This window comes from Amblyomma maculatum, chromosome 2 (genome assembly GCF_055883805.1).
Source record: "Amblyomma maculatum isolate TAMU_Amacu chromosome 2, ASM5588380v1, whole genome shotgun sequence".
Taxonomy (NCBI): domain Eukaryota; kingdom Metazoa; phylum Arthropoda; class Arachnida; order Ixodida; family Ixodidae; genus Amblyomma; species Amblyomma maculatum.
Genome location: NC_139345.1, coordinates 112068828 through 112081611, shown reverse-complemented (window position 1 = coordinate 112081611; position 12784 = coordinate 112068828). Strand labels below are relative to the sequence as shown.

The 12784-nt window shown below is 45.6% G+C and overlaps 1 protein-coding gene across 1 annotated transcript in view; it reads left to right on the top strand.

The window, feature by feature from the left end:
• The window catches only part of Trpm (transient receptor potential cation channel, subfamily M), a 66302-nt gene extending 54702 nt beyond the window's left edge, over window positions 1–11600 (top strand). The window contains exons 13-23 of the mRNA XM_084592150.1: window positions 2575–2715; window positions 3083–3348; window positions 4445–4673; window positions 5251–5409; window positions 5476–5634; window positions 6322–6454; window positions 6783–7027; window positions 7994–8168; window positions 8911–9043; window positions 9479–9802; window positions 10256–11600. Coding sequence (XP_084448276.1) covers window positions 2575–2715; window positions 3083–3348; window positions 4445–4673; window positions 5251–5409; window positions 5476–5634; window positions 6322–6454; window positions 6783–7027; window positions 7994–8168; window positions 8911–9043; window positions 9479–9802; window positions 10256–11315 — 3024 coding nt within the window. The 3' untranslated portion in view covers window positions 11316–11600. The remainder of the gene's footprint in view (window positions 1–2574; window positions 2716–3082; window positions 3349–4444; window positions 4674–5250; window positions 5410–5475; window positions 5635–6321; window positions 6455–6782; window positions 7028–7993; window positions 8169–8910; window positions 9044–9478; window positions 9803–10255) is intronic.
• The last annotated feature ends 1184 nt before the right edge of the window (window positions 11601–12784 follow it).

Genomic DNA, 12784 nt, shown 5'->3' with positions numbered 1-12784 from the left:
TCAACTATATTTGGTATCGCCAAAATCCGCCACGAGAAATATTTTGTGCTTATTACGACTATATTCACTTCTCTTCTCAGCTATTGAGTGCCATTTCTCTGTTTCGCTTGATGAAAAAACACAACGGACATAATGCACCGGGAAAAGAATAGCGAAAATTATTATAAAGGTAGGTTATAAATAGAGGAAGAAAGAAACAAATGGAAAGGAAAAGAAAAACGTAGTATTGAAGGTGAAGAATATAAATTGTCAAGAAAAAAACCTCATGTGGGAGGAGGCGACCTTAAGAAGTCTACGCTGGGAAAAAATCCGACGGAAGATATGGGACTACACCATAGTAACCGTAACCTAAAAAAAAAAAAAAAAAAAAAAAAACGCTTTTATTCGATGCGGTAACTCCGCCGCATATTGAAATTTTTATGCATTCTTTTCATATATAATTTCGCTTCAGCGGACTCTCGTATCCTGCTTTTATTCACGAAATATGTTGCTGAAATGTTTAGGTAAACGATAATAAAATGTTGCGCCTGAGCACAGCGTAGTTGCGCCTTTGTGCATTGCGCTAATACCGTCCATTTGTTATCGTCTTTTATTATATTAGTTTGGCAGAACTGAAATTCTATTCACCCAACGTTTACGCTCGGAATTAGTTGGCGTTATTTGCAAGAAAATACAGAACTCGTGTGTTTGTCCTTAGTGCAATGCTTTAAGCTTTCTTTTTGCTGGCCTAGGCTGATGTTCTCGACGCTCAAGACCGCATGTGCTCGATGTAATGGGCTCGAGACCGCATGTAGAAGAAACGAGCCTTCTGTGTATTGACGAATGGTCCAGCCAAGCTTTTCGCTACCCCCTTCGGAGTTATTTTTCTCGCTAAAAGAAATAAATCGTTCGGCTAAATAGCGTTGACAAGCATTCCCTATCTTTTTGGCGTGAGTACTGAGTAAGGCTTACATTCGAGAAAACAAGCGGGAAAAAAAAAATACTTTGATGCCAAAACAAAACAAAATAGTGACTCAGTATTCAATCATTGTTTATCGTTTATTTATTCTAAAGCGCAGTTATTATACGTGCATATGTTAAAGGCGGGACTAAAACGTATGTAAAGTACTCAGGGATAGCACAGTGGCTGTTTCTCAAAGAAGATGATTGATGATTTGCAGGCTTTTTTTTTTTTTCTGTAGTCACAATGGAGTGCATTCTAACCAGAAGAGTTGTAATACTGGAGTTTGAATGAATCATAAATACACAAGACGTGAGCTACGTACTCACTATGAGTCATCGCAACGATGAAGTTATGCGGCTAGTACAGCAGTGCTCACCGGTGTGCAGGCACGCCTAGTTTCTGCCCTCTAAGCGTTTTGCAGGGAAACATCCAAATGCGTATAAAAATGAAGGCAGTCCTGTCCACAGCGAAATTGTGATGCAAAATACATTGAACGCTTAACACCAGCTACATTTTACGCTTCAGCCCCTCCAGACAAATATGAATACCGTCGCTTTCTTCTATACCGCAACTACAGCTAAAATTTATCTGGAGAAAAATCAAGTAAAAGACGATAATTGTGCTTGTTAGGCTTCTGGATACGGGATCAATAAACAGAAATTTCAGCAGCACAGGACGAGGACGCAGTTAAAGAAAAAACCATACGCACCCTTGTGTCCTTCTTATTTCCCATGTACTCTTCTTATTCTTTACATTTAGTTTATTGTTGGAAGATAATTACTAGCGTTACGCTTCTTCTTTTTTTTTTCCTTCCTTCCTCAGCGCGAGCAATAAGGTGGACACATCCACTCTGTACCTGAGGCTTAATTCTTTGGTCATGTCTATAGTAGCCTTCACATTATTAAATCATAACGCTATGTGAAAAATGTTCAAGAAATGCCTTTCGACAAGCCTTGCTCAGATAAACAGCGTAGACGAGGGGCAGGGCACGTAGCACTGCGCTCTCCTATACCAAAATGCATAGCTAAAAAAAAGAAACTTGAAAAGTTTCCGATGGTCGGCAGTGAGACACTCAATGGAAATATAAAAAAATGAAAATAAAGCGAATAATGCGCGCCTATCTATGTCGCAGTTCCTTCCTGTCTCATTCCTCAAACAAGGATTATGGTCCATTGAATGCAACATGTCTCATTATTGTTCCTTTCCTGCGTTAGTTCGTTTCTTTTATTTACATGGTGTACTCCTCACTGCCGTCACTTCCTGTCGCTTTTTGCTGCAGCAACGATGAAGTGTTTAACGGGAAATAACGCCCATCGAACAGTTTGGCCGTGCTTATCCAATGCACTCAGCAACACGCGGCAGTCATAAATTATGTAAGGACGCACTGCCTGTGCAACAGAGCTAAAAGGTAGCTTGTTCGTGCGACAGCAAAACACTTTGCTCAGGTGATCAAGGAGAAGGTCATATGGCTGCCGTTTTATTCGTCATAGTTAAATGTGTCGTTGTATTTAGCGCACTGTGTATAAATACTGAAGGCAGCGGTCGTAAATGGGCTCCTGCATGCCTCAGTATTACAGTATGCTCCCACGTATCCGAGGAGAAGTGCCACTGAAAGGTGCTGCGGTTCGCAGAATCTTCCGTCCGGCTACCGGTACACCCTCTACGACATCGGCCTGGTGGTGGAAAAGCTCATGGGTGGAGCCTACCGGTCGGCCTACTGCCGCCGCAAGTTCAGGAACCTATACTCTACGGTTATGCGCCGAATGTCCACGGTTGGTCTCCCACGACATTGAGTTTTATCGATGCTTGCCTGTTTGCGGAGTTCATAAAATAAAAATAAAATACAGTTAGAAAACATTGCTTTTTGCTATTGTTTGGTTTATTACCATTCTGGGTACTAGAAAACCCCTCTGATTCGGCAGAAATATGATCATTCGGGGATGTTTATTATTTAGAAAGTGTTCCTGCAGACATTCTTGAAGCTTTTTACGGCAAAAACAACGAGGTTATAACCAGGAGTGGCTTTAAGTGGTAGGTTTGACTTGTAGGTCATCAAGTATTTAGTCCAAATAAAATGGAGTCTAGAACGGAAACGCGGGGCTGAAGGACACTGACTATTTCTGTGCGTTCGGCACGCAGGCTCCTACGCTGCACACGGCGCTAAATACAGAGGCCTCCCTGGCTCTCCTGGGCTCCGAGTCGACGTTCTCGCATCCCTTCAACGAGCTGCTCATCTGGGCGGTGCTGATGAAGCGCCAGCGCATGGCCATCTTCATGTGGCAAAACGGCGAGGAGGCCATCGTCAAGTCCCTCGTGGCTAGCCGCCTCTATTGGGCCATGGCACACGAGGCGGCGCAAGACGACCTTGAAGCGGACGCTTCTGATGAGCTGAGGCAAAATGCCCGGTAAGCCGGAGGCTACGCCAAACGCGTGATGTTGGGAATGCTTACGATCATCTTCCGTGGAGCGGAATGTGCCCTGGGAAGGGCATAGTTTACCCTGTTAGAATGGTATTGAAGGTATAAATAGAGAGAATACTAGGGTTAGGCGCTCATACAGGTGCGTACAAACGAAATCGAGTGTGAGTTTAATATACTAATCAAGAAATTGCGTTTGCGTTGCAGAGTCATTATTAGCACTGGAAAACAAGCCTTTCGGATGTAATCGCGTTCCTGTTGCAGAAGTATTGAAGAAGCATAGCTTGATGGGCCAGTTTGTGCATGGCAACAGAAATATAGCATTCACAAGGAGAAGTACACAGTGACTTCTAGCGTCATTCTCTGCACTTATGCTTGTGAATGCGTCCTTCCCCGTTGGTTTTCTGTCGTCTTTTCCAGAATGCGCTCGTGGTACAGCTATCGGCTCACATTTATTTTTCAGTTTCTCCACAAAGCTCATATTTCTTTCCGAGCAGCTTATGAAGCTTTCGTAGTAGCAGCAGTAGTAGTACTAGTTTTAATAGCATAACATTTTTATTCGGCCAGAAATCGCAGGCTCACCATGTCGACGCTGTTCTTCCACTTCAGCACCAAGCCAGTCGTGCCAGGTGGTCATGGGAGGAGAGGGATAAGAATCTGCCTGCTGAGCAGCCGGGCAGCTTAAGAGACAAAGGTGGAAGGGCAGGTGGGAAAGAAGGGGTCCGATCGATAGCAAGAGGAAAGGCGGGAGGAGGTAATGAGCGCATTCATTTGGATGCGCTGGAGAGGTGAGTCCCCGGCATGGCGCGTGATGGATGAGGAGGTGAATACAGGCGCTTATCAATCGGAGTTAATCAGGATAAATCTTCTGCGCAGGGCTTCGAGCAAAATGCTACTTAGCACCTAACTTGTGTTTAAGATTGGAAATAAGTTTTCGGATAGTAGTAGTAGGAATACAACCGACCGTCACTAAGTGGCGTGTTATGATACTGTATTTCTTTGACGTACAAATCGGAACTTGTGATCGGAGAAGCCCCTCGGTGATATCAATTCAATATACAAGGCGTATGGGGGGCTTATGCAGGGAGTTCGAGAAGCTCGCCTTGGACCTTCTCGATTACTGCTACCGGCAAGACGAGAACACGACACTACAGATGCTGACGCATGAGCTACAAAACTGGAGTAAGCAGACCTGTTTGGGCCTCGCCGTGGCCGCCAACCACAGCGGATTCCTGGCTCACACCGCGAACCAGATGCTGCTTGCCGAGCTGTGGATGGGTGCTCTCCGGACCCGCAAGAATGTCAGCCTCAAGGTGCGCATATTCCCTCCAAAAAAGCACAGTGAAGCAACGAACGAAATCGTTCATTCTCGTTCAGATCTTAGCGTTAAGTCGTTCAGCGGCATCTGATGGAAGCAAAAGAAAAAAAAAAGGAAAAAAAAAACGTTTGCGAGCCCCGAAAAAAATTTTGGTTAGTATTGGATCGTGGTTGTCAGTCAGTTAACACAGTATTTTCATAACTGATTGAAATGCGAATGTCCACTGGGATGGAATCCGGGTCTACCATACAACATAGAATTAATTTAAACGGATTACCTGAAGTGACAAGGCAACGTCCGATAATAATGTTGGTTCCGTTTCCGTGAAATTAAGTTGTCGTTAGGTCGGCATTCTATATAAGTCTTTCTGTAAGATCCAGTCGTTGATCCGATTTAATTTTAATGCCTAATTAGCTTCCTTACACCCCCCGCGCCTCTACTTCTCGGGCTATAATAAGCTGCTGTAGCATACACATTGTATGTCAGGAGCCTTTGTGGTGCGGGCTGAGTAAAAATATTGGACTTGATTTGCTTAGCTGTCCATGCATATGCGCTCTTCATGGCACTAACAGGTGATCCTGGGGCTCCTGTTTCCCCCGACCATTCTCTGGTTGGAGTTTAAGTCGAAGGAGGAGCTGCAGCTGATGCCGCAGACAGAAGAGGAGCACTACTTGGACCTGCAGGACGACGAAGAAGACTCGAACCCGGACGTGGACGACCCGCCAGGGGGAGTGCTCAACCCGCCAGGCGTCATCAACCTCGACCCTGACACGCTCGGAGGCCCGCTGTCCCGCAAGTGCTCGTCAGTCTTCAATCGCCTCGAGAACGGCAGCCTCTTCCCGGCGGACACCGAGGCAGCTTATCTAAAGATCCGCACGCGAAAGCGGCCCCTCAAACTCGGTCGAAAGATATACGAGTTCTACGCGGCGCCTGTCACAAAATTCTGGAGCCACGCCGTAAGTATGCGTGACTTATGTGACGGGTGATTATGAGCTTTCTTACGTATTGCCACCTAGCGTTGCCAGGTGGCGCATGACTGAGGTGTGAAAGGACGAAGTTGAAAAGGACGACAAAGGGTCGCTTGCACGTTTGCGTCTGTGTTGTTGTGTCTGGGCTACCCCCTGCTATCATTGGTATCCTTAGTCACCGTGTACGTGACATTCTGGTGGAGGTGCGGGGTGACAGAAGAATACGTGGCAGTATTCTTAGAATAGTTCATGTTGCTTGGCATAAGAACACTGAGGCATCAGCCAGAAAGAAAAGAGCTGTATGCACACACTACAGTGCTTGGAAAAGGTGTCGAACACGAATAAAAAAAGAAAACGTTTGAAATTGCTGCCTTTATTTTTCCCTGCAGTCAATTAAAACGGAAAATGCCTTATCCGAGGCCGAGCAAAACATTAGGTCCACTAGTCGGGTTCGTGACAGAAAATGCCCTAAATGCCGTTTGGTGCAATGTACAGTAAAATCATTAATTTGTAAACAGTGTTTATTTCCATTGGTGTTTTGTTCTTGTTATTATCTTACATTAAGGCAGAGCGGATTATGTAAAGCAGAGCAACGAAATCGAAGCGATGTTCAAGTCCTCAAGAAGAGCTTAATAAATTCAAAGCCGAAAATGCATTTTTTAATTTTTTTTCCAGATTGCGTACGCAATATTTCTCTGCTTCTTCACTTACGTCGTCCTCGTCAAAATGCGCCCCGAGCCAACCTGGCAAGAAGTCTACGTCATCGCTTACATTGTCACCTTAGCCGTGGAGAAAGTGCGCGAGGTACGTGACTTTCAAAAATAGCCATAACGGATAATGGCCATTACAGGCTATCTCTCTCTCCTCTCTTTCTCCCCCTCCCTTCCTCTTTCTTTTTATCTCTCTCTCTCCCTCTTTCTCTCTCTCTCTCTCCCTCTCTCTCATTTCTCTTCTTGTATGTAGCGCACTACGCCATTTTTTAAATTGATACCGCACAGGTGAAAGCTGCGCAGCTTCGATGGATTGATTTCAGCTTTCTTGCTTTGCAAAACATTTTTTTTTTTTGCTTGGCATGCGAAGGAAGATACTCAGTTTTGTCGAACTAAGCAAAGATTGAACTGTTTCCCGCCAGGCAGTGATGTCCGAGCCGGAGAACTTCACCCAGAAGATACTCGTGTGGGCTGAGAAAAAGTGGAACCCGTGCGATGTGGTCGTCATCGGAGTCTTCCTGGTGGGAATGTTCATGCGCTTCACAGCGTCCTCACACGCCGAAGGCCGGCTGCTGTACTGCCTCACTGTCATGTATTGGTACATCCGGCTACTGGACATTCTCAGCGTTAATAAATACCTCGGCCCTTACGTCACCATGATCGGAAAAATGGTACGCAGGCCTGTCTTCATTCCGTCGCATGTCGTTTGTGGGAGTTTTAGCAGGCAGAAGTAGAAAGTCGCACACTAAAGCTTACCGTTAAAGACATTACAAATGCTCCTGGCTTAGTCGAATAGTGATTACATACCCACACGCGACAATGAATATTGTTGATTAGGGAAGCTCTTTAGCGGTTTATATTTTAATATATATTTCAACGCTCTGTGATGTTAAACTGTACTGTATCGGCAAATTTATACTAAATGAAACACAGATCACGTTGCCAAGCAAGAAACGGAATAGGCTTTCATATACCAACCTTCTGTTTTCGCCTTTTCTACTTGTTGCTTCACGCAACAGTTTTCGTGGAAATATTTTGGAGAAGCATATGGTCTGTTTTATGTTCCGTTAAAGAGCAACGGTTCAGATGGGGAGGGTGAGCGCCACGATAGAAGACTAGTGCTGCATGTTTGTTGCCTTTTGCGCTGACAATTATCGCAGTGAACAGTACATTGACCATGAACGAATAATAAATTCCCGAAATAATCCTGGAAACATTGCATAGATGTAGTCACACTACATTAATAAGTATCTTCTTTAAAGCTTTTCTCGTGCCAATTGTGCTCCTAAATCCCGCGATAGGCAAAACATAGTGAATTTGTGAGTGTGAAAGCTGTCTGCAAGGCTTAAGAGAGGATATGAGAAATGTATAACGTTTAGTGTTTTTATTTTTATTTGCCTGTAGGTTGATAATAATGATCAATATTGTTATTCTGCACAGGCCCGTTTAATATCGCTATCAAATGTGATTTTAAGGCTTAGGATACCTTACTTGTCGCACACTCTTAGCCCATGCATGTCATGGTCACTAGGATTTAAACTTTGGTAGGAAAATATTGAAGAATTATCTGCATCACCAAAAATGAAATAAATTTCATCGGTGGTGCAGCTGACACTGAGTGTGACGTATTGTCGCAGGTGATCAATATGATGTACTTCGTGGTTTTACTGCTGGTCATCTTGATGAGCTACGGAGTGGCGAGACAATCCATCCTGCATCCACAGGAGACGGCATCATGGGGTCTCATCAAGAACATCTTCTTCATGCCTTACTGGATGATCTACGGCGAGGTGTTCGCTGACAGCATAGACCGTACGTTTTTGCCGATCGATGTGGACAGTGAATGCTGCATATCGTGTATAAGAACACTGCATAGCATCGTGCACTAACGACTGAGTGTGACAGGTGTAAGGAGAAGCCGAAATATGTGATAGTCCTTTGAAGCGGTAAAGAAATAAAAAAGGAAGCGCTCTGCTTTCTTTCGCCATAGGAAGGAGCACCAGCTATGATTTGCACGTAAAGGCTATGGGAAAAAAGTAGACAGCACTATATTGTCCGCATGATTTCCGTACCCTTCATGTGGTACTTCGGGACTGGCTATCCGAGGCAGCTGTATTGAAAATTCTTGAATAACGGCAAGCTGCAATGTTCCCAAATACAGGTAGAAGTTTCTTCTATAAATGAAAGCAGTATAAAACAACTAACCTCTGAATAAAGTTACTAAAGATGTAAATATAATATTCACCACCGCGCAAATTTCACATCGAGCACAGTTATTAGGTTTGACCGTGGAATAAGATCAATAAAAGCAGCTGCAGAGGTCTTAGTGAAACCACATACGATAGCTAAAGGACCACATGCATTTTAGCCAATTTGCTCTTGCGTGGCTCAGGGTTAGCATAGCAGCCTCATAAAGTGCACAACAAAGAAACATTTCGAAAGGCTTTCCGCTAGTTTTTCGGTAATTCGGCTGCACGTTTCAAGCTAGTTAGTAGCTCTTTAGTAGGTCTTTCTGTGCGTAGTTAGCAGATAATTTCGTGCACGCTGCTTGCAGCTGTCTGCACAAACGATGGGGAGCCAGGCGAATACACATGCCAACCGGGGAGCTGGATAAATCCAGCAATAATGGCCGTCTACTTGTTGGTCGCCAACATTCTACTAGTCAACCTGCTCATCGCTGTGTTCAAGTAAGGGAGTCATCTTTTTATTACTAGCCTATCACGAGCGCTATAGCTTTAACGTAGTTATAATTTACTCTGTAGCTAATTTGGAGCCCAACCGGTACATGAAGCCGTTACTTTTTTCTTTCGTTGCGCCTCAATACAACTACACCTTTCTCAACTCCCAGTCAGTGGCTGTAAAGCCTTTTCCGTCATCCGTGTCAGTGACCTAAACCTAGAGGAAGAAGGGAACAATAACAGCATACAATAAGCATTGTATGCATTGTATTGTAACAATAAACGCATTGTTTCGTAGTGATAAGACGGCAATAAGGCGCAAATATGAGGCAACTGATTTTGCTCGTCGAATACAAATATATAAGTAAATAAACTTTTACAAAGAATAACTAATGGATAGAGATGCCATGAGTACAAAAGGCCAGTTCTCTTATTTTCGCACAGTAACATCTTCATCGAGGTGAACGCCATCTCTCAGCACGTATGGAAATCTCAGCGGTTCACGGTGGTCATGGAGTACGAGCAGAAGCCGCTGCTGCCACCTCCGCTGATCGTAATTTCGCACCTGCACCTGGCCGTCAAGTGCGGTGTGCGCTGGTGGAAGGGCAAGAGTCGCACCTTCGACCATGGCCTCAAGCTCTTCTTGGACGAGCCTGACATCGAACGCATCCACGACTTTGAGCAGGAGTGCGTGGAGGGTTACTTCCGCGAGCAGGAAGTGCAGCAGCAGATGACCACCGAGAACCGAGTGTTCACCACCACGGAAAGGTGACCGCTCGTTGCCGCAAGCATCAGCAATTTTATCCTTCTTCGCGTGTTTGATGCTAGTTTTTGGCAATACCATAAGCATCCCTTGTAAACACTTCGCCTTAAACACATCTAAGTTCTTTCCTCCGTCTATCCTCTCTGTCTCCTGTTTCCGCATATATTGTTCTTTTTTTTTGTTTATAACAGCAAACATAATTAAAAACCTTTGATGAAAAAACGTAACTGATTGCCTCAAGTCCTGCTGCGTATTTGAATGAGAATGATGCTCCAGTTTAGTTAACACAGGGACTGAAAAAGAAAGTCACAAATTGCGCATTGAACTGTTAATCTGCATAATTATGACTGTGCTAAGTAACACACTTTTAAAGAAACTGTAATGACTTATTCTCGCAGGTAGGTTGAAAGTGCTCTTTATCTCTCTGTGAATGATTTCACAACATCAAATTTGCGCAGAGTGGACGCCATGTCTCAGAGAGTGGAAGACATCCACCAGTGGGAGATGAAGGCCAACGCCACCATCCAGGGCTTGGACATCCGGCTCAACCAATTGGAGCACCTCTCGGAACAGATCTCTGCCTCTGTGCAACGGCTGCTCGAGGCGCAAGAACTGGATGAAGACAGCCCTAGTCTTTCGGCCGAGACTGACCACACGGCGAGTCCTACCGACTACAGCCCCAGGACGCCGTCACCACCGCCATCGCTGCCTCCCCAGCCATCGGAATCGGCGGAGCAGACCAGCGAGGCAAGAAGGACGGAAGAGCCTCCGCCTGTTTCTCCTAAGCGGCCGGTGATGGTAGCTCTTTCAGCGCCGGACGGCACTACGGTGGCACCGCCAGATCTTCTCGTGCGGCAAGGTTCGGGCAGGCGTCGCGCCGGCTCCGTTCGAAGGCGGACAGCACACCAGCGACTCAGCCGTCAGCTTACGGTCGCCACCAATGAAGTGCTCGATTTGGCTGCGCAGAAGCGCAAAAACCTCCAGCGCTGGCAGAGCGTTTGTCAGCCCGAAATGGGCGGCTCCACTGCCGACCCTCAACTCCAACAGCACCAGGCAGCAGCGAGACAAGCTCGCCTGGAACGGGGAATGTCTTGCGTAAGCCGCTGGACCGAACCGCGACCGGCGACCTCGTCGCGGGCACCCTTCTTGTCGGCGCTGCGGGGTGAGTACACCAGCATTACGGACGAACTGGAGAGCACGGCATGCCTTCTGCCGCCGCCCGAGAGTCCCACCTCGCCGGCTCCGACGCCCATGGTGGCAGCCATAGCGGCTGAGACCGAGATCCTGAGGGACGCCGAGGCGGCCGACTACCAGATGATGGGTGGCATCATACAGCGGCGACTACAGGGAGAGGAGGCCGCCTCGCTCGAAGAACTGAGCGACTTTGCCGAGGAGTCGGACGTTGAGGAGATCGTCGGTACTGGCTCTAGACGCCTGATGATTCGTGTTACCCCGGCACGAGACGACGACAACCCGAGGAGGAGAGCCAGCTTACCTATCAACGAGACGCCTTGCTGAGACATAGTAGTGACGACGGAGTGATTATATTTCTACTTTCTTCGGCGGCTGTGGGCTTAAGGTACCATGGAGACAAGGCTTGTGACCACAATGATATTTTGCACAGTACCTGGCGTGGTTGGTGCATCTGCGGTATGGCCCTGAGCAATAGACAGCATTGCAAGCCGTAAGAACGTGCGTTAAAGCACCTGGGTGTAAGCCGCTATTTTCCTATTCTTGTACATATCTCTTCGTAGCTATAAATATGTTATCGTATGATGGCTCGTCGCGAGCCTTTTAACGGGATTGCCGTTTTGTAGTAATGTAAAGAGATGTAACACGAAGCTCTGAGTCCCCTGCAATGGAGATAACATTAGCACCCTTGTAGATAGAGGACCAACTTTGGCGCAATCCAATACTCCCAGCACTGCTCTTTGCAGTGTTGATGCAATAATTTTTTTTTGTTTTTAAACGTTAATGAGACGCACCTTTAAAGTTACTAACTACAAAAGCAACCTTGAAAGACTCTTCGAGGTGCAGTAATCTATGCCAATCATGCCGCTAAAAGGTAGGCAAGGTGACTATTTTGTTTTTGACCAGGTGACCTCCTGGCTTTTGGAATTACTAGGATTAAGTGAGTGTGGTCCTCACTTGCTCAGCACTGATAACGAAAATTTTTGTCGCAAGCTGGTTTCAGTAGAGCACATTAACTTCTTCATCTTCATCCGTTTACGACTTGAGGAGATCGTCTTCATCTTTAGCATTCTTTCATGGTCTTCCGCGCTGCAAGCTAGCTGGGCGCAAGCCAATGTCGCGGCTAGGATTAGTCCTTATCCGTGTCGCTGTTTTAGGGACGTGACGGAACACCGATCAGTATTGATCTCACAGTTTACATTTTCTGGCGCGGAATCCTGGCCATAATTTATTCGCATTCCCCTCACTTGATTAAAGAAATAAATTTTAAAACGAACGCTAATTTCTTGGGAGTAGGACGTTGTAAACAAACTGTTGCTGCATTGCGTTTGCATTCGAGAAGAATTATATATTTTTTTTTCATTCTTGAAATCGGTACTACACAGTTTCTTGTATAGCGTGGTACTGTGGTGCATTACTGTACAGTTTGTCTCGTTTGTCGCATCCCTATCAATTCGACCCTTATCATTATTAACCACGTGAATGCGCCGTTAGTACTAGCGTTATTTCGAGTAGTTCGACAAATATATGTACAGCTTTGTTATTTACAGCTTTGGAAGAGAGACTGGCAGGGTTCAGCGAATAATAATAATGTTACGAACTGACGAGCACAATTTTAATGTCTAATATATCATCACGCGTTCGCTTCGAAGTCACCATACCAAATGTTCGCAATTAGCTGCATTGTCATACAAAACATTGTCATTGTCATAAAGGGACACTGGGAGCAAATTGAAGGTAATATCTAGTGAGAAACCACCGCTTTCTAACAAGACAGAAACTGAATTAGCAGAAAA